Source organism: Vanellus vanellus, assembly GCF_965231255.1.
Source record: "Vanellus vanellus genome assembly, chromosome: 2".
Classification (NCBI taxonomy): Eukaryota; Metazoa; Chordata; class Aves; order Charadriiformes; family Charadriidae; genus Vanellus; species Vanellus vanellus.
The window spans coordinates 164,736,687-164,763,738 of record NC_138906.1 but is presented as its reverse complement, the minus strand read 5'-3'; the positions used below and the strand labels follow the sequence as shown (position 1 = coordinate 164,763,738).

The 27,052-nt window shown below is 42.6% G+C and overlaps 1 protein-coding gene across 1 annotated transcript in view; it reads left to right on the top strand.

Moving 5' to 3' along the window:
* Window positions 1-480: 480 nt before the first annotated feature.
* The window catches only part of COL22A1 (collagen type XXII alpha 1 chain), a gene marked incomplete at both ends in the record, with an annotated part of 229,891 nt that continues 203,319 nt past the window's right edge, over window positions 481-27,052 (top strand). The window contains 2 exons of the mRNA XM_082499258.1: window positions 481-571; window positions 5,055-5,621. Of these exons, the coding sequence (XP_082355384.1) occupies window positions 481-571; window positions 5,055-5,621 (658 nt within the window). The remainder of the gene's footprint in view (window positions 572-5,054; window positions 5,622-27,052) is intronic.

The following is a 27,052-nucleotide window of genomic DNA, read 5'->3' as shown; positions in this document are numbered from 1 at the left end:
AACTGAAAACAGCGATGGGTGAAGTGACAACTGGTTGTGTGTGATTTGCAGTGGTTTGTATCTCGGCTCTGCGTTTGTGTATCTCCTAATGATGAATGTGTGGGAGGGCCAGGTCAGGAATGGTTTCCACTCCAGTGCATTGATTGTGTCGTTGGCAGTGGGCTCAATTAAAGTATAATAATCTGGTAATCTCTGTCCTTTTTCCATTCAGGCTGCTGCACACTGAATAGAGCCAGTGAAAGGCTATAGCTTTTGAAAAGTAGGTGAACTCCTGCCTCTTTGTCTGAGCGGTTTGTGTCTAGTCAAACAAAATGACAGGCAGAAGAGACAGCTCCCCAAAACGTTGCTGCCATGACTTGCATCATTACTTCTGTTTGGGTTTCTATGAGATAACACTTGCTTTTTATTTTAGGCTGCGGATTGGATTTCTAGCAAGATTCTCACCACAGCGAAAAGACGAGCTGATGTGAGAAAGGAGATATGTCCGTTACGGGAAGATGCCGCGTGTCCCAGCTCCTCGTTCTTCTCACGTTTGTGTTCAGCAGGGAGAGAACTGAGGCACAAAGAGCAGGTACGCGCCGTTCGTCTTACTGCCTCCTGCTGAGTAGCTGCTGGGTCTTTTATGTGGCTTAGAAGCTCTCATTGCCAGGAAGAAAACAATATAAAACCCAAGCAAGAAAAGACATAAAACAGTCCTTAGGGATGGAGATAGCTCAGGGATCAAGTTATGATTTATCTAGGGTCTCTAATTCTGCTGCGGGCTTAGAAAGGTTAGCTCAGTGACCTGGAGAAGGGGAGCAGCATGCAGTTTACCCTCGATACGCTTCATCTGCCCTGCACTGGTATGGACATCGCTTCTCCCACTGCCTTCAGTGGGTTTCAGACTACCACTGGTGAATCTTCTATCTGGCTGGAACTGTCTGAGGGAGTGAAACAGGGCCAGGGCGCTGTTCATACCCTCTCTTGGTTCATACTGTCTAGTTGCCAACAAGGTCCCTGCCATGGGTTTTGGCCTGTGCTGGTGAGCACTCTCTCCCAAATGCCCCCGAATGCTTTAAAGGATGGTACAGTTGAGGGACTGTTCCTATAGGCACTCTTGACAAGGACACGTTTTTTGCGAGGGGAGTAGGAAGAGTTATCTGGCCGTGAATGATGCTGTACCACACGGACAGAAAATAGTTGTAGACCCATGCAGTTTATTGGTACAAAAGCCCAAAGGTACTGTGAGATGGACGCTTTCTCTCTTTTTCTAGGAAAGACGCTATTCTGTAGCCTTGGGTAATTTATAAGAAAGAAAATGATTTTTTAGACCTTCTCTCAGTCTAAGGAGTAGCTGCTTTACAGTTTTGTTATGTGATCTATATAAGGCTTTTGGGGTGAAGTTTAACAGGAATAAGTACTTATTAACCAAACAAAGTGAAATCTCGTCCTTTTTTCTGCCTGTGGATCAGTCACAGGAAGGATATGTTGGATTTGTATGTTCATTCTGTGATTACTTTAAATAATTTTGGGCTTATGGTTTGTTTGTGAACTATTTTTAATGGCAATATTGCAAAATGGGTTGACTCATTGTCTGAGTGGGTGAATAAAACTCCTGGAATTATGCTTCCAGAGAGTACTCCTGTAATTACAAAACTGAACGTTCACTTTCTATGAATTATCTCCCGTATTCCCTTAATGTGAACTGCTACTGCCAGTAAACAATATTATTACAGCATTCTTGGAAAACAATCAATTTTGTCCAGCGGTGAATGTTAAAAAATGTGTTACAAATGCAGATTAGTATTTACTAAAAGCTTTTCTGCAGCATTTCGTCTCACTGCCATGAGGTCTGTAGGCAAAGAATCAATGACTCCAAGAAAATGATCCTGAAAGACCATCTTTTTCTTCCCTGCATACTGCCTGAATAGGCATCACTTTTTAAACCTTAAAACCCCCTTGTTTTAAGGCTCATTGCCATTGAACGCCAACAGGATTCATTCTGTCTGTTCTGTTTGTTTTTTAACTGCAGTTGTCTCACCTGCTGAGAGTCAGTAAAATAAACAATAGGAAGGTCTGTACCTTGTGGGTTTTATACTTAAACCTTTATATTCTCTGTTTAGTCTCACTTAATTAATATTCTTTTAGACTGAATAGAATAATATAATAATGAATTGGGGGGCAGAGTGGAGATTTCTTGCTTACTCTTTACTGTTATATATTATTTATATTCCGCAAAAAACATGCAGAACTGCTCTTGGCAGTCTAGCGAACATACACAGATGTAATGTAACTTACGTTCGATAATATAAAATGATATATTCCATCATCTTCTCATTCTGATTACCTTTGAGAGAGTTACTGTGTGTTTCCAGCTAGACCTTTCTTGATTTGTGGTCCCTCACTTGTAAAACACCGTCACAGAACACGATCCATTGTGGACAGGTTGTTTCCAATGTGATCACATGTGGATGGGTTATTCCAAATGTGATTCCAGTTCCATGTCCGTAGGGTGTTCCTATAGACACTGAAGGAAGAGCAGCACCCGGGTCAGGTCTCTGGGATGTACCTTGCTATGGAAATTGACACAGCAACATATGATGCTCATTTATCATCACTCGCAACATACGGGGTGTATAGTCAACCGCTCTCATGGCTATCATGCCATACCATAAGCATTGCCCTGCAGCGTTATCATGCCTACCTGTAATGCTTTTACTCTTATCTGAAGGCCCTTCCTGTGGCTGAGCCACCTATGCTCTCCTTTCCAGTGCAGTGGGTTGTTCTGAGATCCCTGTCCTCTTCAGGGCATGTGTACAGCCCCAGCGTGATCAAAAACACCAGAGCTAACTTATGAACCGTAAAGTCAAATTTGGGTGTGGGAGTAGACTTTGTGACCTTCCTGTAGGCTCAAGTGCTGCAACTCAGTGAGGAAATACGGCAACAGCATCATTCCCATTATTGGGTAGCATGATTCATACTTCTTTTTACTAAGCTGGCTGTCAAGCAAGTGCTTGACTGGATGAACTGTGTATGACACCTCCATGCTCTTTGGTGTCTTCCAGAGGAAAAATCCTAGTCCTCAGCTAACATTCACATTGGGTGTATCATTGCTTTAGCTCTGGTCAGGAGGACAGCAAGGACAGACTACTTCCTAAGGGATGGGGAGCCAGGAGCTGGACGTCTGCCTGGGCTGGTAGGACAGGGTCTCACCAGCCAGAACCTGTCCTACCACCCCCAGCGAGGGAGCAGGGAAGGCTGAGGGATGTCAGCCAGACTCAACAGACAATCCAAATTCCCAGGCAAACTCATAGTGATGAAGTGGGTCCAAGATCAAGCCAGGAACATAACCAGCAAGTCAAGGTCTGGATCAGCTCTAAAGACAGCAATCAGGGTCAGCCATTCTCCAGGCAAATCCACAGAGGTGAGGCAGGCCCAAGGTCTTAGTCACTGATGGGCATTTACTTGTTGGGACCTGGCTGGAACCAGTCTCATGTGAAAACATGCAAACTGTGCAGTGGGAATGTCCCTTTTTAATGTATGGAGAGCTAACCTGTCCTCGGTGGTTATGTCCTGGAGTTATGTATTCTCACAAATACTCTCAAATTTTCTGACCAAGGGAGGTAGCTTGGTCAGCCCAGGTCAGAGCCTAGAGGAAGTTATTAACATGGTGTACATGTGGGAACAGTTGGGGGAATCAGGGTCCTGCAGTGAAACAGGAGTCAAAAGAACAGTTCTGCTTTCAGTGGGTCTACGTAGATGTGAGCTACCAGCTCCGATTCTGGTAAAGCATCAGGGTTTGAAGGCAATTGCCAACAGTTTAGGGGACAGATATAACATCACCAGTTCAGTGAGACATAGAAGAGTCCTGTTAGTCTGAGAGAAATGAAGTGGCCCAGGCACTGGTATGGACCAGCTCTCTGGCTTGTGTCATGTTATACGTGCTTTGTTCTGCACATGAATGTTCAAATTAGCTTTTTACCATTGGTTCAAACAAGCAGTTGTGTTTTGTGAGACGATGTGAGACAAGAACTACTGGAGAAACAATGTTTGCTGGTTGTGACCATAGATAAATTGACTTTGTATAGCAGCTTTCAATATCGAAACTCATAATTTGTTAGGGACTATGGTCTATAATAATGAATTAAATAAACATATGTATATATATACATTTTGTCCAGTTGGGGCATTATGTTAATAAAACTTTGGCATCTGTAGGACATTTATGAGTATACTGCCTCTTGGCTTGCATATATTCAGAAAGAACAAGAAAACATCTCCTGGGTGATCTACTTTCTTGGCAAGCAGCTGACAAATATATGACCAGTCTGGCTTTGTAGGGCAAGCAAGCTGCAATTAAAATCATTTGCCTTTTGGATTACACAGGCCTCAGATTACAAACATCATGGCTGGAGCCAAAAGGGTGGTTGTGGGGATAAGTGAACTTTTCCCTTACAAAGCAGCTGCCCTTTGCTGTCGAGGAAGCCACCCCAGTATTCAGTGAGTCAACCTCTAGTCAATAGCCAATGGCAGAGTGCCTCAAAATCAAAATAATCTTGTTATAAACTTGCTTCACCAAGATATCATGCCGAGCAAAAGAACTGCTTCTAGCTAAGCATAAATAAATCATAACGTTAATGCAAGAGGGAACATGAAAACTTCACCAGTCACGGTCAGGATTGGCATAGGGAAGGTCAGGCTGGTATCTGGATCTCCCAAGGTCATTTTAGAGCATTGCCTGAGCAAAGGCACTGCAATGAAGTTTGAGGAAAATAGCTTCATATGCATGCAGATGGTGTAGGTGAAAGACTGCGCAGAGGCAGTTAGCAGTGCAGGAAGAGAGAAGGTTTGCACTTCAAAGCGAAGTCTGTGCTGATCTACTGTAGATGTCCTGAAACAGATGAGGTGAATCACAAGGAAGAAAGGCTGAGAATCTGCACTTTCTCTGCAGGATAGGGAGAGGGTTTGCTGCCTCCTCCAAATTGCTCACTAGAGAGCTATGCCTAGGGAATATTTAGTATGTCTGATACTCCTCTTTCAGCTTCCCTTAGTGATATTTTCTGCCACTCTTACAGGTTGCAAGAATGTTCACTATGACCTTGTCTTCATCTTGGATGCATCCTCCAGTGTCGGAAAAGAAGATTTTGAGAAAGTTCGGCAGTGGGTGTCTAATTTAGTGGAAACTTTTGAGATTGGCCCAGACAAAACCCGCGTAGGTGTGGTGCGATACAGTGATCATCCAACCACAGAATTTGACCTGGGAAAATACAAAACCCGCGAGGAAATCAAAGAGGCTGCACGAAAAATTAAGTATTACGGGGGTAATACAAACACTGGAGACGCTCTCAGGTATATCAACACCTACAGTTTTTCCAAAGAAGCTGGTGGGAGACTTAGTGATCAAACTGTTAAAAAAGTGGCTATCCTTCTAACTGATGGAAGGAGCCAGGATTATGTCTTGGATCCAGCCACTGCAGCCCATCAGGCTGGGATTAGGATCTTTGCTGTGGGTGTTGGCGAAGCCTTGAAAGAAGAACTTGATGAGATTGCGTCAGAACCGAAGTCTGCTCATGTGTTTCACGTCTCCGATTACAACGCCATCGATAAAATTCGGGGGAAGCTGAGAAGACGTCTCTGTGAAAGTAAGTAGAGCTCCCAGTTCTTCTACACAGTTACAATTATAATAGGTTTAGTTAGTATATAGGTATGAAAAGCTGTGATTGTTTTCTTTCATGCTTATAATTCTATGCTGATAATTCTTTATTTTAGGGTCTTCAACTGTGTTCCACTCTGTAAGAAGTCATTTTACTACTTGGAGCATGATGAAGTGGTCACTTCTGGGTTCTTCTGCCCAGGTTGACATTAACTATAGGTTAGCTTCTAGTGGTCAACTAGAGACCAAAAAGTGAACTCACTTTTGGTTCTGATATAGTTCAGTTATTTTACAATATTTTGGACTACTGAGTATGAAAGATGATATCTTATTTATAACCAGAATTTGGTTTATTTCCTCTTATTTTCTGGTGTTAGAATGTGTAAAGTGTGCTATGCGTGCTGCAAAAGGATTCTTATGCTTTTCTGCCTTTCAGCATTCCAACTCTACTGAAAACTGGTGTTCACTAGTGCATGGGCTATCAACCACATAAACCTTGGTGATGTTTTGAATGACTTTTAGTGGAGAATAGTGTGTAAAATTCACACTGCATAAATGAACTCTGTATTTCCAACACCCTAGTGAAGAGGACTGTAATGGCATTATAGCTGGTATCTCCCAGCTTTTTAATGGGAACAGCAATCACATATTCCTTTCTCCTTTCACCACTGATAAATCGCTCTCTTGTTCTTGGTGACTACATAAAAGTTACCTGGGTTTGCTGTTTTTTACAGTTTGTTTTGTGGTTACTGTGAGTTCTTTGGGTCAAAACCATGAGACAGCACACTGATTCCTAGGTCTGAACTTGAAAGACAACAGATGACTCCCTGTGTGATGTTGTAACATGTTGCAGTGTTAAACTGACCAGGTCTGTGGGTCAGGAAATTGTGTTACTCTGAGGTAGAATGGAATGGAATGGAATGGAATGGAGTGGAATAGAATAGAATAGAATAGAATAGAATAGAATAGAATAGAATAGAATAGAATAGAATAGAATAGAATAGAATAGAATAGAATAGAATAGGAGTGTTTCTCTTGGAAGGGGCCTACAGCGATCATCTCGTCCAACTGCCTGACCACTTCAGGGCTGACCAAAAATTAAAGCATATTATTAAGGGCATTGTCCAAACGCCTCTTAAACACTGACATGGGGCATCGGCCACCTCTCTAGGAAGCCTGTTACAGTGTTTGGCACTGTCATGGTAAAGAAATGCTTGCTAATGTACAGTCTAAACCTCCCCTGGTACAGTTTTGGACCATTCCCGGACATCCTGTCTGACACTGGGTACCAGGGAGAAGAGATCAGGTGGCAATAAGTTGCCTTAAAAAACCCAGGCCTTGTAGGTGGTGTTATGAGGCCCTTTTATTGGTTTCTGTGACTTCCATTTGCAAGAAAAAAGTGCTAACATAGTGGTCTGGGCTTATGTATGTTTCTTAAAGAGTGACTAGCACAAGCAGGCATCAGCCAGTTGACATTGCCCAGCAATATCTAGCTGTTGCTTCTTTTCTTTGAAGCCTGAATAAAAGTGGGTATGGATAGCACAATCTCAATATGAGTGAAAGTCATGGTGGATATTGACTGTAAACTATGCTGACTGAAGGAGCTGTGTCATTTTGCTCAAAAATCTTATGTAATCATACCCACAACTGGGATAGAACAAAGGGCAAACCCTTCTGGTGGGCACACTCAACCAACTCAAACAACTTCCTACTGCAGCTGCTGAACTCCCCAAATGTGATTTTCCTTTGAAATTCTAATACGTTCCTTCTCTAAAGTTTTTTCAGTACTTTGTACCTGGGTCTGTGTTTGTCACCTTCTCAAAAAATCCTTTACCAATCTGTCAGAGTACAATGTGGTTTGTCTGTGTCTTTCTGAACCTATACTATGTCCACACGTATGTGCATATCACACCCCATTTAGCTCACAGAGGGTTACTGGGAGCATCCTTCATCCTGAGTGTGATAGCAGGCATTCTCCAAGGTGTTTGCTTCCACCTGCACTAGTGGGTTCAGTGGGAAGAAATAAAACCTCTAAAAGAGTAAGCGAAAGGGAAGGGTTTAGTTTTATTACGCACAGGGAACTTCTAAGGGGAAGACAGGCTGCTAAATGGATTGGTTTCCATGTTGGAACAGAGGGAATCAGACTACCATCAATGAACATTAATAAGGAAGGGAGCAGAGAGGAGGGAATTAGCTGAACAAACATCAAGTAGATAATGTGCACATATTGAGGATCACTGAGGCAGAATAATGAGATGTAAGGAAGTTAACAGTGACAAGGGGAAATGAGTATTTAGGTGCACGGGAGACGGTGAATGCAGGTGGATTTGAAGAAGAGGATGAAGGATAGAAAGAGAAGTTATCACCTAAGGCAGCAAACAGAGGTGCAGTGGACTGATTTCCACAGCAACAGCAGTTACAGAAGATAGGTCTGCCATAGGTGTTCCTGGGCAGTGTTCTTTAGCTCCAAGGACTCTGTTCAGATGCTGTAATGGCCCTAGGTCCTTCACTCTGGCCTTGATGAGAGACACCTTCTTCTGGAGCCCAGTTTTGTCTTGTTCTCACTGGATATCAAAAATTTTATTCTCTTCCTCTGTACATTAGTCTTTTCTGCTTGGAAGGAAGCTGCATATCTTGCCTAAGTCTTTTCTTTTTGGATTTAAAGCAGGGAAAATGCTCTTTGGCAGTCTTGTCATACCTAACTATTTAGCTTATTGGTTTGCATGCAAAATGTTTTTAATGGGCACGATGTTTAGATCAGATCTGAACAAACAAGAAATTCTTGCTGTCACTGAAGCTGACTGTTAAAATGCAGGATGAGACAGTGAGAGAACCATCAGCAGAAGTACCAATGTAGAGATCAGGTAACTCTTTTGTTATCTGAATATGTGATGATGGAACTGTTTTGGGAGGTGGGAAGGGGCTGGCAGAGAACAGGACCAAGTGTTTTCTAGTGCATGTGCCACTTTTACATTTCATGTTAACACATCAGGAACAGGAAAAGAGTTCACCGTGAGGGATATATGCCTTACACATATTTAGAAGGTAAAACTTTTAATAGCTGTTGTAGTTCACTTTCTGTAATTTTAATATGACAGCACTGTATAAAACGGGAACATACAAACCACTGAGTGGGTGGAGGACGTGATGAGGGCACATGCCAAACTGCTGTTTAGTTCGTGCACATTCTAAGACCAAAACATGCATTGCCACAGCCAAGGTAATGTTTTAATAGACATAATCCTTTGTGAGCTCCTGGGAGACACGTGAATCAAAGAGCGGAAATGGTAGAACGTGGTTTGTTTGTTTTTTTTTTTTTTTACTGACCAATGATGAGTCTTCCAGTCCTTGTACTGCTGTACTACCGAAACGTGAAAAGTCATGCAGTGTTTCAAATACTGAATTTCATGCCAGCAGCTGTTCAAAATCACTTGTCTCTGGTCTCACTAGTCTATCCTAGACTCAGTTATTCCATCTTGCTATATTTGGCTGAATTTATTGCTAAGAACATGTCATTAAGTGCATTAATAGCTTTTTAGCTCTCATTTGATCTTGTGGAAGTAAGCATAGCAGAATCAAAAAATAACATGTCTGCTCAGTAGGGCATTGTGGCAGCGGGAGAGATTTTTGCCAAACATCTCCATTGCATTCTGGACTAACGTTAGCAGGCAAAAATGGGTGATGCTTTCACAGGAAAGTGGGAGAGATGCATTTTGCTAAAAATTCCAGAGATGCTGCATTCTTCCTAAATAAGTTTTCTGCTTATCTGTTGTAGAGATAACAATAGACAGGCATGAAATATTTAAAAATATACTAACAGCTGCTTCTGGTAGGTAAATAGTAGGTGTATGCTTGTCAAAGAGAGCTAATTTCTTTATTTTCAACCCAGATTTAATTTTAAGCTGGATTTGATAAGTTAGTACATGTACAAAGTTGTCAGCCTGGCTTGGATCTGGTAGCACTGGGGTTTAACGCTGTCATCTGACATTTAAGCCTCAATGGGGGGGAGATGTTGCAATGGTGACCTAAACCACCCGTACCTGCTCAGAGGTAATCGTTTCTTAAAAACAGCGATTGCAGTGCTTTGGATGCTGTAATATTTGAGTTTATTCTGTTATCATTAAGCCAGGCAGGTGATAAGATACAGTTTGCAAAGCTGAGCAAAAACATTCTCCAAAAACGTTCTCACTCTTTACTAGCTCCGTAAAGCAGAAGCCTGTGACTTGGCACCCTTGGAGTACATGGCATGTATGTGCGATTACTAAGCCTCTGCTCTGCTGCAAAAGTCAGATTTCACAGCTTGAAAAGAAATTTGGCTTTATAGGTACAGTCTCTGCTAAGATCTGGAGGTTTTTTTCTACAGCTAGTAATAGGAGAAACACAAGCAGATGTTCTCTGCGGAAGTACTAGAGGAGTATTGCACTCAGCATTGATCTGTGTCCAGAAGTGACTTTCACGTATAATGTAGCCCTTTCTACAACCAATTTTTAGTTGTCTGTGAGCTTGATGAGCTCCTGGCTGTGATGAGTTCCTCTGCAAATATGTGGAATGCCAAAGGACTATGTCATATGAATCTCAAATGCTTTTCAAATGCAAGGAGGTGAAGCTGAAATGTTTCAATGACTGGTTGGTACCAATGGTTTGTCATTGGCTTCAGTTGTTATAGTAAGGCCTGTGATAAAATATGAAAAGCAGCCACATGTTTGGATGATTCATAACATTTATTTTTCTATTTGTACATGTCTGTTGACTTTGGGTTGTGTACACAGTGCATGAAATATAAGTCTTATGCTACCACTGTTCTGTTTCTGAAGCAAAAGAGCTTCCAGATTTCAAGGCAACACCTTGAAGACCATTCAAAATAATAGTCTAAAGGCTTCAGAAGTGTATTTTTTTAAGTCAGTGTTCCTCAGGTTCATGGCATGTTCACAAAAGAACAGCAAGATGTTTCTTCTTGGCCTTCAATGTTAAAAATATCTCATACACAGAGACAATGACAAAGGGTAGGCATCTGAATTGCCATGTCTTGACTGACAGTTCCTGAAAGACTTATCAATATAGTCAAATCTCACATGCATACTGAAATATCTGAATACATCAGCACCTAACCATATTTGCTTAACTGTTCACCCCAAGTTTATACTCCCTGTTGAGCTCCAAAGCTTCACTGCAAAAACATTCATTTTTAGATATCTTTGCATTAGGCATCGTGGAATAGGAAAGGAGGTGGAACAAGCTTGCAGGAATGAGAATCCTAAAGTATTTTAACGAACTCAGTAGTGGTAGTAGTTTTAATTATTTTAGTTTTTTTGCACAGAACTTGTGGGAATTTGTAGACTGCTTTTACTTTCATAGTTGGAGCATGACTTTGGATTCTTCAAAAGTTCAGCTTAGCAGTAGTTCCAAGTCTCACCTGGTCTTACTGCAAGAACTCTTTTTCATTGTTGTGATGGCTTGTAGAGACCTCTTACAAATCTGAAGATAGTTTCTTGTCACCTGGCAGAACTTGATACATGCCTATACATTTATTCTATACATAGAACTTGGTACACCTATACGTTTACTTGGAAAAATCTGTGGCACCCACCTTCATGTTGAATGCAGAGAAGGTTGAGGTGTTTTGGAGTAGTAACTGATGTCTAACAGACTGTCTTATTAGTGCGCTGCGTCCCATGAAGATAATCTAATTCTTGTGCTTCTAGCTCATGTATACATCACACCTGACATAGGCAGCATTTTTAGTGGAATATTCCACATTTGACTGCTTAAGAGTATGTCCAGGCTAAATGCAGCTACTAACACTTTGATTCTCACTTGAATATCCAGTCACTTCCAGATGGTTTGGGAAGTCTGTTAAAAGCTCAGCAGACAACTGCTGCTTCTTTAAAAGCTGCAGTTAGACAGTGACCCAGCTGATATCACCTCTGATATCTCCTGTTGCTTCTTGATGCTCTTCTCTGCCAGCTACAGTGGTGGCTTCCTCAAACTCTGTAACATCTCCAACTTCTAGCAATCTCTCATGTCACAGATGACAGGATCATGCATCCTTTCATCACCACATTTGCTGGCTGACTGTGGTTTCCCGCACAGGCATAAAAGGCCTGTGACAGTATTTCCAGCTGATTTGTCTTTTGCTTGAAAGAGAAGAAAAAAATTAACTTTTCATGGATGATACGCTGGGAGGATATAAACTATTTAATGGGCTTAGTGGTGATGACATTAGATGACTTTCTTCTGCCATTGGGTGGGTTGAAGGACAGCCTGGTATCTTGGATTATGGCTCCAGGAGGCACAGCAAATGTATTCTTTTTCTCTTACAGCATTTTTTGTTTTCAAATCAAATGCCTGAAACTCTCAGATCTGATTTTCCACTTAGTCCAGTCATCGCCACCTTAGAGCAAGGTGGTTCCAGAGCTGGTGTCTGGCAGGCAGAAATCCTTGAGCTCAGGGAGCACATAGTGGCTGCTGGTTGGTCCTCAGTTCCTCCACGGATCATGTAGAAGTGACGGCTTTCCCAGATCGTGATACAGTTCTGTTCTGCCACTATGTAAGCTCCATATCATTTAAATAACTTCCTATTTTGCTTGGGACTGTAAAATGAATAGGTTTATTCTGAGATTAGCAACAGTGCTGTTTTATGACCAGTTAAAGCCAGCCCCACTGCTAAAAAAGAAAATCTCATGCTTACTAACTTCCTTCTCCCATCTGCCGGCACAGGCATTTATGTGGCCCCACCATGAACTAGAGCAGGAAGCCAATGAATGTTTTTATTTTCTTTCCCATCAGTTTTTACTCTGATTTAGTTCACCATGCAGCCACATGGACATTTGTTGTCCCAGGAGAGGAACTGGCACGAGGTGAGAACAAATAACTAGGAGCGGGAGGAAGATCTGAATTGCATCCTTTGGTACAGTACTACTCATATCAGCTCGATGAACATTAGATAAGGACTTAAAAAAGCTGAGGAAAATCAATATGCTCCCATTGTAAATGTGAGCCCGTACACAAAGTGGATTGCTAGGCAGGTTCTTCCCGTTGAAACTCCACTTCTAGGCTTCAGCACAGCTCGCTTGCCTTGAATAAATGGCCTGTTTCACAAAAATATCCCACTGCAGACAGATGTCTTCATGATTCTCTTCCATTTTCCTTAAATAGGCTTTTCAGCATGCATAATTATTGCTGCTTTACTACTGACTTAGCTTCTGGTTGTTCGGGGGTGTAGCTGTAATGACAAAGGTCTTCCTCCTTGGACATGGGCAGTGTCTAGCTGGGAGCATCTTGCTGGGAGTCGTTGGTAGGTGGGACGAGCAAGCTGGCCACCACCTTCGCTTAGATGCAGGCTGTCTGTCAGGGCCTCCAGGCAGCACTTTGATATTTCTGTGATCCTGCACCTCCATCAGAACCAATGTTAGCTCTGTTACAGTTTTGGAAGTGATTTATTGATTTATTTTTCTTCCCTTGTACATTGGAAAAAGCAAAGTCTTAGACGTCGCCTTCAGGTGAGGAGAAAATTCAGCCTTGCAGCAGCTGTGGCCTGATTTGTCCTTTTAGTTGAGGGAACAAAGGTATGAATCCAACAGTCATCCAAACAACAGAGTTTTAGAAATAAGCTGGTGGCAGAAAATGGTGCTACTTCTACTCTTCTTTCACACAGCTGAGAAAAGGAGTCTGTTCCAAACCTACAGCTTCCTACAGAGTGCTGGGAACCTTAATAAGGGACTCTGAAGGTAGAAGTATAATAAAATGAGATCGATTAAACCTTTTGCACTTACCTTTCTTATCTCTAGTTTCTTTCTTTAACAGTTACATATAATCAGTAGCATCTTAAAACATGGACGATCACTTTACATAAAGCGATTAACCTCTGGACTGCCAACATCTTGTCCAAAATCACAGAATCTAGGTGAACGATAACATCTCCCCTAGCTTGTAATAGTTTTTCTTGCATTTTAGACAAGAAATCTCAGTGAACAATCTTTGATGTACAGTAAAACTAATTGTAAAGGCAGAGAGAAGATTAGACTCATGACAAATAAAAGTAAGTCCCAGACATTAGAAAGAAACATTGAGACAATCAGGAAAAGTATAGGTCTCAGTGGTAGGAGAAATTGCATCTTATGGAAAAGTAATGTGCCGTTTAGAGAACAAAAAGAGGAAAAATATGGTGACTTGGGGAGCCATTTCTAAATAGCGTAGGAATGAAAGAGAAATACAGAAATAGGAACAGGCAAAAAGCTGGAACATATTGTCATGTGCTGAAAGTTATTAGTAGCTTGTTTTGCAACACCGCCTGCAGCCCTCGTTGATTCTGCAGGAGCTGTGGGTGCTCAGCATTTTCAAAGTTAGGCTGTGGAGCCCAATGCTTATCCAGCTGCAATCAGAAGGAGGCTTTTCTGTCTGCTCTGGTGGAGTCCAAACGACAGGGTAAAAGAGAGGACTCATCCCCCGGGCAGCACTGTCTAACTTGGTGTTTGCTTTCTGATGGACTGATAAGGAATGCTCAGTAGAAAGAATAACCTCTGAAGCTGGGCAGATGCTCAGCAGGGAGAGGCACACCAAAACCTCTGAGGTTTCAGGTTTAGTTACAGGCTTTTCTGTCCAAGAAAAACAGAGAGATGAGGAGAAAACACTTGCTTTGTGTCCTTCACAAAGCTAAAATGTTTTAAACCTCAGCAGCTCTTGTGCAGTCAGGGCTTTCTTCCCCCTGCATTAACAGCCCCTAAACTGACCTCAAACTGAAAAGACACCACTTACTTAATGTTCTAGGCCTGCCTTTTTTTTTTTTTTTTTTTTTTTTAAGCTTTATGTGGCTATTCCCATAAAAATCTAATAATATCTTTCAGCACAGGCTGTAAAAGGAGCTAGACCATCATCTGCCATGGTTAGGTGCACCTGTAAAGTAAAGATTTCCTCTGCTCTCCCTCGATTTGGAGGATGTACTTCTATTTAGGATAGGGAAAGCCACGTCTGGAGAGGTGCTATGGAGATTTAGTCCCAGTTGTGCTGATGGAGCTGGTAGAATTTACTGCAAATGACAGAGAAGTGTGAACGTTTGTCAGAGCACGCAACCCCCCCTGACCATTAAAGGCCCCATCATAGCATATTACACTTCGCCTGAAACCCAGCGGGTTTTCTGAGCTCCTCAGCTCCTTAAGAAATTAATGTTTCTGTAAACCCCCTATAGCAATGGTGAGCTCGGTCTCCCAGGGCTGTTTTGTCAGGTTTTTTTTTTGTTTTGCTCCTGGCTCCGTGTATTCAAGCCTCAAAGTCTTGCGATGGATAACTGCAATGAGAGCTGTGAATCATAATATTCCAGGGAATGAGGGAGCTTGGAGGTACCACGGGAGATGCTGGGTGTCATGGGAGGGACACAGCCGTGGCTGGTCACGAGCTGCCTGTGGCACTTGTGCAAATGTTGAGCAAAAAAACCCTGGCCTGGTTAAATGGCTGCTTTCTCATCAAATAGCTTCAATGGAAAATTTGTGACATTTTGCAATAATGCAATCCTTGCATCACCTGAAAGTTAAACTGATTTTGGAAACAATTTCACAGAGAGAGATGAACTGTAAGAACAAAACCGTACTCAGACCTAGATAAGCCATCACATTAACTCTTGAAACAAAATGGGCAGGACAACCTATTTTTAAGATTTAGGATTAAACCATTGCTTCCAGTTTTGTGCCTTGCTGAGCTGTCTTTAGAAGCCCATGTTTTTTATCCCTGTGCCCAGGACCAAAGCAAAGCTTGTCATTTAAATTTCTAAGGGCTTGTTTTGAAGCTGTACGTAGATCTCTGATACATGTAAACCTTACGTGGACTCTCTGCAAAAGAGATCTTGTTATTACTGGAGTTCAAACTCAAATGACGTAACCATTTCCTTTTTCATCCTTTGATAATATGAAGTGGTGTGTCCTTTCTTCTGTGGAAGTCTGTAAAGGTTATCAGCCCTTTCTGCCACTGAATTTCGACTTCTCATTTTGTTTTCAAATGAACTGAGCCAACAGGCAAAATTGAATTGTAATGTACCGGTCTGCTGAGAATATTTCTTCCCCAGCAGTAGAGCTGCAGCATGGTTTAGCTGGTGGGCTATTTTTGTTAGCAAATTGTAGGGTTAGTGTTTCAGTCCCTACAAGTTACACCCAAATACCAAATTCCTTTTCAAATCAGTAATCTTGTTTATAATGTGAAACAAAAGCAGTGGGAGCATTTTGAACACCTAGGAGAACTGCTTTTTGGATAAAGTACTAATTAGGTTCTTTAAAATGCAAATAAGAGATTGAACAAGCTCTGCTATATTAATGCAGGTACAAATGATGGAGAACAATTCAGAATTCTGCATAAAATGCCTTTCAGCATGTTCTCCGTTGTGGGAACTGTGAGTACTACTGCTAATGCTGACCAGAAGTAGGGAAGGTGTCTTTCACGGGGGGAGTAGCTCAACTGGATACTGTGTTTCTTGCTTGCTGTCCTAAACTGTTGAATAGCAGCCTCGTGTGATGTCAGGTTTCAGAACTTTTCAGAACTTTTTCAGAACTGTTCATTTCCTTACAACTCAATAGTCAACATTTAGTGTCAGTTTGGCTATAACTTGATCTGTACTCTAGGAAATAAACTTATATATAGAATACATACATATGCGTGTATGTGTGTGTGTGTGTATAAGACATTTATTTCTATATATATTTTTATATGCATAAACTCTGGAAAATAAAGCTGTGTCGATTCAGCCTGAAGGATCAGTCTTTTTTTTTTACAGTGAGGTAGATAAAAAGCCGTAACACGTTAAAGCCCTAGTGAAGATGAAATACAGGACATTTTTACTGCAGTGTAACTACACACGATCAACCCAATCCAACACCTCTGGGCGAGCCTTCGTTTAGCTACACTGCAGTAGAAATCACTGTCCTTTGTTCCCCCAGGGTTTTATAGCAAGATGGATAGCATATATTAGTTATCTACTATAAAAACCTTTCTGTTTTGGCAGTGAAGACATAACATCTCCATGAAAGGCTGCAGTACTAATATGACACAAGTAGGATGGTGCAGCAGAATTTTAGTCGCTAGTGCTAACGCTTTCTGGCAAATGACTCTAATAGCTTGAGGGTGTTTCTGAGTTTAAAACAGATGTTGGATCAGAACTGAGATCCATAAATTGAATTAAACAGTATTGTATCTTTATATTCAAGTATTTTCAGTGGAATTCATAACATCTAACTGCAGTGGCCTGAAAGCTATTTGTCCAGCCTCTTTTGATAGTCAGTGGAAAGAAATAGACACCTCTGGAGTGTGATTCATCCTTTTCGAAGAAGACTGTCCAAGGCAGGTGGCATGATTCAACCTCTGACTGCCTATCTCTTTTCATTAACTTGTGAGAGTGCTTAGATAACTTGCTCGTACCAGATTCCTCACTTTGACAGCCAAAAGCATGAGAGTTGAATCTTTCCCCACTGTTTTCTGGGAATATAATAATATTTAGTTCCTTATGCCAGTAAATCAGTCTGTTGGGATCTACATTACTGATGGATATACAGGCCAGTGTGGCTGCAAGCCCAGGTGTGGGCGCTCCATTTCTCCTCTAGCTAAGTGACGCTGTGGTATTTGTGCAAGGGCAGGAGACAATGCCAGTTTAGAGATCTATTCTCAATGTTGCCATATGTTTTAGGTCAAACATTGTACCGCTAAATTGTGCTTCATCCCTGAGAGACTACTCCTGTGAAAAGAATGGGTTCCTCTCCCTTATCTTGGGCTTCTTCCTAAACGTTGTGATAAATTGGCCCTTGAAGTAAAGTGTGTTGTGATACTACCTGCTGCAGTCTGTTGACTCATTATAGCAAGGAGATAATGCTTTAAAAAACAACTAATGGCTGAAATACAATTAAGAGTAACAGAGAAGGAGCCAGCTTTTTTAATTAATGTTGTTGAAAGACAACTTTGCTGCAAATAGCCTTTTTTGTTGTTGTTAATTGAAGCATGAAGGTTGCATCCTGAGATGCAAATCCACTCTTCCATACAGATTTCTCTGGTTTTCACTGTAACAAAGTCAGACCCCAACAGAAACTATAGTCTACTGGAATCAAAATGGGAAAACATCAGCTCAGACCAGCTCACTTGTTGTTAAACAAATCAGTGCTACTGGTCCATATGGATTGTCCTCCCATACAGACAAACTAAGAATTCACTGGTAGGACCTGGAGTAAAAAAAACAGTGGAAGAACTGCTGGTGCATCTTGTGGGTTTGGGGCTATGAATGGGACTGGAAAGCTGGCAAAGGAACCAGTCTGGATGGGGCTTTGAGAGACCTGGTCTAGCGGAAGGTGTCCCTGCCCGTGGCAGGGGAGTTGGAACTAGACGACTGCTTCCAACTCTAACCATTCTATGATTTTATGAGTTTAGGTAATTAAAGAAATCTTTATGCAAGTTTTTGATGAATTCACTGCAGGTGCCATTTGCTGAAGTGTCCATGTGAATGGTGGCTCTGTAGTAGTCTCTGCTCTGATGGAAGATAGCATGGCTTGTTTTAAATATTTTTGTTCTTGTATGGCACACATAATAAGGATCGTGATATAGAGAGGATATTCTCAGGGCAGACAATGCCAGAGGACTGAAATGATCCAGATTGGCCTTTGAGTCTCAGATCCCTCACACCCAATCTCAGTGCTTTCTGGTGCTCAGCTCCAGCAGAGGTAAAAGTGTCTGCTTGGCACTTTGGGAAGGAAGGTCACTTAGGTGTCTAGATTAAGAACGTTGGATAGCTATTTTTTTTCAATTCCTGACACTATATTTCCCTATATATTTTGGCAATGCCCAACGCCAGGAGTCCTGTTAGAGTGCAAACACTGGGCATGATGCTCCTGCCCTAGTCCAGCTTATCGACAACCTGCAATCATAACTCCCCTTCCAGAGAAAAGACCCCCTTTCTACACTTGTGGCCCTATTGGTTCAGAGTTCACTGCTTCAATGAAAAAGCTAACACAGTAGAAAGCCAGAAGCAAGTCATCATTATCTTAGCTGTATCACATAGCCCATGAGACTTACTTGAACTTTAAGTATATAACAACTCATGAAAAAAGGCAAAATATTCCAGAAAATTTACTGTGTTAGTTACAAATCAATATATTTGGGGATGTATCTGCTAACTATTCCTCCAAGCTATCAGAACTCTGTGCTGGAATAGTGAGTCATGTATGTTGATTTTTAACTGGGCTGTTTGAGGACTAGTGTAAAATTTGCAGAGCTACAAATCTTTCAAAAATCCAACATAGTTTCCACTAGCTGTTTATATTTCTATTAACGAGCATAGCAACTGATGCTGGGCTTGTTTACCTATCTGATAAACTGTTCTTTGACTCTGTAGTGGCCTTGTTAATATCTTGAAGAATTAATTTCCTTGGGCTAATATTATATTTATAAAGTATTTATCACCAACTGAAGATTTACATGCTCACAGCTTTATATGCTGTGAGACACTGCGGATTCACACAAGGTAAGATGGTACACAGGAATCACTTTAATTTATGGCTGGTTCAGAATCAAGGATTTTTGTCATCTAAAATTAGCAGATTATCCTGGTGGGTGGGATTTTTTTTTCATTTTAAATTCTTTTACATATTATTATTCAGTTAAAAATACTGCCCTGGGTAACTGCTGACAGCACAAGAATACAGCATAGGACCGCCAAACAAATGAAATTAGTGGATGGGTTTCTACACCCAGCCACCACATTCAGCTCTACAATCTATTTTTGAGATGATTACATGTCTCAAGTAGTTTGGCTTTGGAGGTACATATATTTATTTCTTTTGGTGCATGGGGTCTGTAATAAAGAAAAGTCTCAGCTTTTTTCATTGGTGCACACCTTGATCACAAAATATTATGCCCTTCTGAAATTTCCAAACCTGTCTCTTGGTCTCGCAGGGACAGGAAAGTTTTTCTGTGTTCAGATCCTACTGCACGTTGTTTCCCTTTTTCAGTTCTTTTAACATTAATGGTCTTAGATTAGTTTGTAACTACAGCAGTAAGTTTTATTTTGGGACTCTCATCTGGAGCTTAGAGTAGTTTCACTCATCTGTGTTTATGCTCAGTAATATCTCACTGCTAATTATGTTCTATGAACTAGTAGTGTAGCAAGATAATAATTGTTTAATTAACCAAACATGTGAGAAAGTGTTAGATTCTGATTTGCCACAAATTTGTACAGCTGTTTACATCAATTCTTAGTTATTTCTAATGAGCCCAATGGTTTTCTTAAGGCCACACAGCAGGGCAGTAAAAGACAGCAGAAAAAAACCCTTGGTTGACCTGATTTACACATGGTGCAGTTCCCTTCCTTATGGGAAACTGAAGGTTTTCCATGAAAAGGTTGGTGTCCCCAAGCATAAAGAGGATGCGTGTTGGGGCTTAGAGATCCTGGTGTCAGATCCAACCTCTTCAGTCCTAAATAAATCTTGTTCTACTAGCAGGGAAGATATGTGAAACAACGGGAGGTGATCCTCCCCCTTTACTCTGCTCTGGTGACACCCTACCCGGAGTACTGTGTCCAGCTTTGCAGTCCTCAGCAGAAGAATCACAGAATTATCAGAGTTGGAAGGGACCTCTAGAGATCATCTAGTCCAACTCTCCTGCTAAAGCAGGATTGCCTAGAGCACATTACTCAGGACTGCATCCAGGCGGGTCTTGAAAATCTCCAGGGAAGGGGACTCCACAACCTCCCTGGGCAGCCTGTTCCAGTGCTCTGTCACCCTCACCGTAAAGAACTGTTTCCGTGTATTTGAACGGAACTTCCTGTGTTCTAACTTGTGCCCATTGCCCCTCGTCCTGTCACTTGGAACCAATGAAAAGAGCCTGGCTCCATCCTTCTTCAACCCACCCTTCAGATACTTGTACGCCATAATAAGGTCTCCCCTCAGCCTTCTCTTCTCCAGGCTAAAGAGTCCCAGCTCTCTCAGCCTTTCCTCATAAGGGAGGTGCTCCAAGCCCTTAATCATCTTAGTTGCCCTTCGCTGGACTCGCTCCAGCAGTTCCCTGTCCCTCTTGAACTGGGGAGCCCAAAACTGGACACAGTATTCCAGTTGCGGCCTCACCAGTGCCGAGTAGAGGGGGAGAATGACCTCCCTCGACCTACTGGCTACACTCTTCCCTATGCAGCCCAGGATTCCATTGGCCTTCTTGGCGACAAGGGCACATTGCTGGGCCATGGATAATTTACTGTCTACCACAACCCCCAGATCCCTCTCCTCCAAGCTATCTCCCAGCAGGTCAGCCCCTAACCTGTACTGGTGCCTAGCATTCTTCCTCCCCAGGTGCAGGACCTTGCACTTGGACTTGTTGAACCTCATTAGGTTCTTCTCTGCCCAGCTCTCCAGCCTGTCCAGGTCACGCTGAATGGCAGCACGGCCCTCTGGGGTGTCAGCCACCCCACCCAGTTTGGTATCATCAGCAAACTTGCTGAGGATACACTCTGTCCCCTCATCCAGGTCATTAATGAATATATTAAACAAAATAGGACCAAGTATTGACCCCTGGGGGACACCACTGGTTACAGGCCTCCAACTAGACTCTGTGCCGCTGATCACAACCCTCTGAGTCCTGTCCCGCAGCCAACTCTCAATCCACCTCACTGTCACCTCATCTAGCCCATACTTCCTCAGCTTCCTAATGAGGATGTCATGGGAGACAGTGTCAAAAGCCTTGCTAAAGTCAAGGTAGATGACATCCACGACTTTCCCCTCATCCAGCCAACCAGTTATAACATCATAGAAAGCTATCAGATTGGTCAAGCACGATTTACCCTTGGTAAATCCATGTTGACCACTTCCAATAACTTCCTGTTCCTCAACGTGATTGGAGATGACATCCAGAATGAGTCGCTCCAATACCTTCCCAGGGACAGAGGTGAGACTAACCGGTCTGTAGTTCCCTGGGTCCTCCTTCTTGCCTTTTTTGAAGATTGGAGTGATGTCGGCCTTCCTCCAGTCCTCAGGCACCTCTCCTGTTCTCCATGACCGTTCAAAGACGATGGAGAGTGGTCTAGCAATAACATCCGCCAGCTCTCTCAGCACTCGCGGATGCATGCCATCAGGGCCCATGGACTTGTGAATGTCCAGCTTGGCCAAGTGGTCTCTGACCCGGTCCTCCTCAACTGAGGGAAAATCTTCCACCCTCCAGACCTCCCCCTTTGCCTTCAGAGGGTGGGATTCATGAGGGACAGCTTTAGCAGTGAAGACCGAAGAAAAGAAGGCATTCAGTAACTCTGCCTTCTCTGCATCCTCCACCACTAGGGCACCTGTCTCGTTCACCAGCGGGCCTACATTTTCCCTAGTCTTCCTTTTTCTATTGATATATTCAAAGAACCTTTTCTTATTGTCTTTGACTGCAGTGGCCAAGCTGAGTTCCGATTGAGCTTTGGCCCTTCTCATTTTCCCCCTACATAGCTTTGTTATATCTTGATAATCCTCATAAGTTGCCAACCCCCTTTTCCAGAGAATGTAAACTTTTCTTTTTTTCCTGAGGTCCAGCCAAAGTTCTCTATTTAGCCAGGCTGGTCGTCTTCCCCGTCTGCTCGTTTTTCGAGACAAGGGGATGGCCTTCTCCTGAGCTTTTAAGAGCACCTGCTTGAAGTATGCCCAGCCTTCCTGGGCACCTTTGCTCTTCAAAACTGCCTCCCAAGGGACACTCTCGACCATGCTCCTAAACAGGCTAAAGCCTGCCCTTTGGAAATCCAAGGTGGCAGTTCTGCTGGCTCCCCGCCTTACGTGATCAAGAATTGAAAATTCTATCATTTCGTGATCACTGTGCCCAAGGCGACCTCCAACCTTTACATCCTCCACAAGACCTTCTCTGTTAACAAACAGTAGGTCCAGTAGGGCACTTCCCCTAGTTGGTTCCTTCACCAGCTGTGTTAGGAAGTTGTCTTCCACACACTCCAGGAACCTCCATGACTGTTCCCTCTCTGCTGCATTGTATTTCCAGCAGACGTCTGGGAAGTTGAAGTCCCCCACAAGAACAAGGGCAGATGATTGTGAGACCTCTGCCAGCTGCTTGTAGAATACTTCATCGGAGGAATAAGGAAGAAGGATATGGACCTGTTGGAGTGGGTCCAGAGGAGGGCCATGAAAATGATCAGAGGGCTGGAGCACCTCTCCTATGAAGACAGGCTGAGAGAGTTGGGATTGCTCAGCCTGGAGAAGAGAAGACTCTGGGGACATCTTATGGAAGCCTTCCAGTATTTGAAGGGGGCCTACAAGAAAGTTGGAGAGGGACTTTTTACAAGGCTATGTAGTGACAGGACAAGGGGTAATGACTTCAAACGTGAAGAGGGGAGATTTAGAATAGGTATCAGGAAGAAATTTTTCATTCTCAGTGTGGTGAGGCACTGGAACAGGTTGTCCATGAGAAGCTGTGGAGGCCCCATCCGTGGAAGTGTTCAAGGCCAGGCTGGATGGGGCTTTGTGCAACCTGGTCTAGTGGGAAGTGTCCCTGCTCGTGGCAGGGGAGTTTGAACTAGATGATCTTCAAGGTACTTTCCAATCTAAACCATTCTATGATTCTATGAAATGTAAAAATCCTTCTTGGCAGATTGTTCCTCACTCCTGGATATATATGGAGGAATTAGGTATGGGGGATATGTCCCTACAACTTCCTGGTGTGCTCAGCACAGTCCAGCACTCAAGATGGACCTGGCCTGGCTCTGTAGGTTTCCAGATGGTGTTTCTGCTCACGTCTCTTCTACTGCTGATTGACAGGCATCAGCAGTGTCATGCCAGGACAATGCTACGTTGGTGCAGTTCAGAGGTGGTGCAGGAGCACTTGAGACTGTAATTGTGCAAGGCTGTCCCTTTCATCTTCTGTTCTTTTCTTTTTTTTTTTTCTCAATAATTGTCTCCTCTTCGCCACAAAATGTACAGATTTTCAGGAAAAGTGTTTTCTACCCGTAACTCTGTGCTGTGGTGGAATGAGAGGGAGAAAGGCCAAGAAGAACAGATGAATTTATGCCAATAAGTTCATAGTCACAGAGGTTGGTTTGTCTGTGGTTTTTCTCCCCCCACCCACACTTCATTATAGCATAAGCTTCCAAGTAACCTGCTGTTACCAGAAAACAATGGGACTAAGAGCACCGAGGGCACTCCCCTCTTCATCTGTGACTGATGAGCCACTGCCTGTGACTAGATGGCTTCAAACTGAGCAGGAGATGAAGTATTGATCAAGTCACTAATGGGAAGGTGCTGGCTGGTTGTCTGATTATGGATATGGGCCCTTCCTGGTGGTCACTGATGGAAGACTCCCCATCTCCCATGAACTCAAGCATCCTCCACAATCCTACCTTGAAATTAGCCTCTTTTGGAGTACAGGCTTTGTCCAGCATCCTTTCTCTTCTCCTGCACTCAGTTCTTTTTATAGCATCCACTATTTTTGTAATGTATACATATGCGCTTATATATATTTAAGTGGAAGTGAATCAAGTGATTTTCTTTCAGTAAATGCAAATAAAATCTAGGCATTGGAAACCGCAAGGGTGGCTAAACATGCTATTCATGCTGGGTGGATCTGTGCTCCCATGAAGGGAGCAGAGTGGCCTAATTTCAGAATAGTACAGAGTTTTCATTAGATCAGTAGATGTTTAATTACACAATTTTGGGTGGGAAAGTGAGGAATGTAGACATGTATCTGCAATGTATCTATAATTGTATAGTCATTTCTGTATTTTTTGTTGGGCTTTTGGTGGTGGTTTGTTGGGTTTTTTTTTACGTTGTGAATGATTTCCCCAGGGTTGGTAGGACCTATGAAAAAGCAGTTGAAGTCAGTAAAGACAAAGCGGTGTCTGGGTGCTTTCCTGCTCTTAGGCCAAGCTTTTCATTTCATTTTCTGTCTGAAATGTCAGGCTAGATGTTAAATTTGCTTCTCTCTACACTTTTGGTTTTGTAGCTGAGGAAGAACTGTGCTACAGTGATAGCGTGAAGAAGTGTTTAGTATTGTCTTTCGCTGGGGAAGATGTAAGACAGCACTTACTCCCCTTTGATTCTGCCTAGCAGCATTTAACCTTCCCTGCTGGATACACTCATTCCGCTATGGCAGCTCTTTTCAATGAAGGTGAAGCATAAAGGGATGAAATCCAACTGTGGGAGGTGGATACTCTCTTAGGTAAATGGGCCAGCTCAGGAAGTGATTCTAGCAAGGCACACCATGGCAACACTAATTCAAAAACAATTACATTTAGCAAATTATCTCCATGTATAAAGTAGCTAATGAAAACAATAGATTGGATCTACACATGCAGCTGTATGTTTGTCTGGATAGGCACTCTGTGATGAAAGGGAGAGATCTTATTGCGGCCTTCCAGTACCTAAAGGGGGCCTACAGGAGAGCTGGGGAAGGACTTTTTACTAGGGCATGTAGCGATAGGATGAGGGGGAATGGCTTTAAACTGGAAGAGGACAGATTCGGATTGAACATTAGGAAGAAGTTTTTCACTTTGAGGGTGGTAAGGCACTGGAACAGGTTGCCCAGAGAAGTCGTTGAGGCCCCACCCCTGGAGGTGTTCAAGGCCAGGCTGGAGGTGGCCTTGGGCAACCTGGTCTAGTGGGAGGTGTCCCTGCCTATGGCAGTGGGGTTGGAACTTGATGATCTTCAAGGTCCTTTCCAACCTAAACCATTCTATAATTCTATGATTCTGTGAAAACTTGGACTTGCTTAGTATTTATGCATGATGTCAAGAGAGTCATGGTGCTGTGGACATGGTACCGGCACTGCCTCCAATATAGACCCATTGAAACACTGCCCTGTCCTTAGCTGTTGCTTGCCCAGCCCTCCTTTCAAACCAGGAGAGACAGTGTGCCTATAGTCTATTCTTGTGTCTCTGTTTTCCATGTATAAGTCCAAATTCATTCTTGCTCAGTAGTTACAGCAGGTGTGAATCTGCCTCATGATTCAAGACTTGTTTCTGACCAGGCATTACTCTGGCCTTTCATCGGAAGAATTTCACTGCCCAGAGATAATACTGCCATTCTCTCTTTATGCTGTCAATGTATACTAAAAGGACTCTATAGTCTCTCTGGAGCTTCTCACCTTTATTATATCTGGAGAAACATGATTTCAGTAACATATTCTGATTAAAAGAATGGACATTGTGGGGTTTTTTTTTAGTTATTCTAGTTGAAGGAAACAGTTTAAAATATACTTCCCTTAGAACAAGACTGTCAGTCTGTTTAGTATATCACTCCTTGCTGTGGGCTGAATCTGAATCTTACCTTTAAATTACTATTTTATTTGGAGTTGTAAAAGACCTTGCACTGACTTAGAAAATTCATGCCACATTAAACACCAGTAGTGCTAATGATCATTATACCCAAACCACCTCTGGAATAACATTTGACCATCAGTGCTCATTGTGCCTTTGGAGAAGCATGGAAACATGAAAACCATGGGCCCTTCAGCTATGTTAAAACTTGTTGCACTTACAGGGATTGTTGAATAGACCATAACCTCCGCACCACAAACCAGACTATAAACACTTTGAAAAATAGTATGGCACACTGATTGAATCACTTCAGCAAGACAAAAGTGGAAACGAAAGGTTGCTTCTCAAGGGCTGTGTTAGATTCATATTTTTCTAACTCTGAGGACAATTAATCTCCAGAACAAGATCACCAAGGGTGATGGTAGATTGTGTTCCTCTGGCTTCTTTACAATGCAGGCTGATGACTTTTTAAGAGATATGGTCTTGTTCAGCTCAGCCTCAAGCTGCTGGCTTTAACATCATTTTCTTCTGAGAAAGGACAGATTCATTTCCAAATGAGCAGATATTGCTGTGGGACATGAGATGTCTGATGTCCTGTACAAGAGGTCTTGATACTGGTCATAGTTTTCTGTAGCTGTAAAATCTGTGAATCTGGCAGAGAGAGCTGAAAACAGCTCTTTGTTGAGAGATCACCAATATATAGAAGAGCCAACAGATCATCTCTCACTTGGACTCTGAGCTTTCAGGCCCTGGTGGGAGGGACATTTAAATCTATAAGTGTCTATATGTATAGGGTTGTTTGTATCATCTTGGCCCTGTCATGGGTAGAAGATGGGAAGAAGGAAAAAATGGAAAACATGCCCTTTGATTAGAAGGCAAACTGTGCTCTAATGGAGATGATTAGAGATAAACTGAAGACTTTGTTTGTCCATAAGGCAATAGAGTGGTTTTTTGTGCCTGGTGGCCTGGAAGGCTGCCAAGATGTTTCTCAGTAACTAATCATGAGTCAGTTACGGGCACAGAAGACAATGCCACATATCTAACACTTAACAGGGAAAGAGGGCTTACGCTCGTGCTGGTGATCACTGCAGAGAGTAAGCTCTCACTTTACCGCCAGGAGCGCTGAGCCCATATTGCTCCTCCTGACTTCTCTGTTTCCCAGAGAGGCAGTGGTGGAACAATTCAAG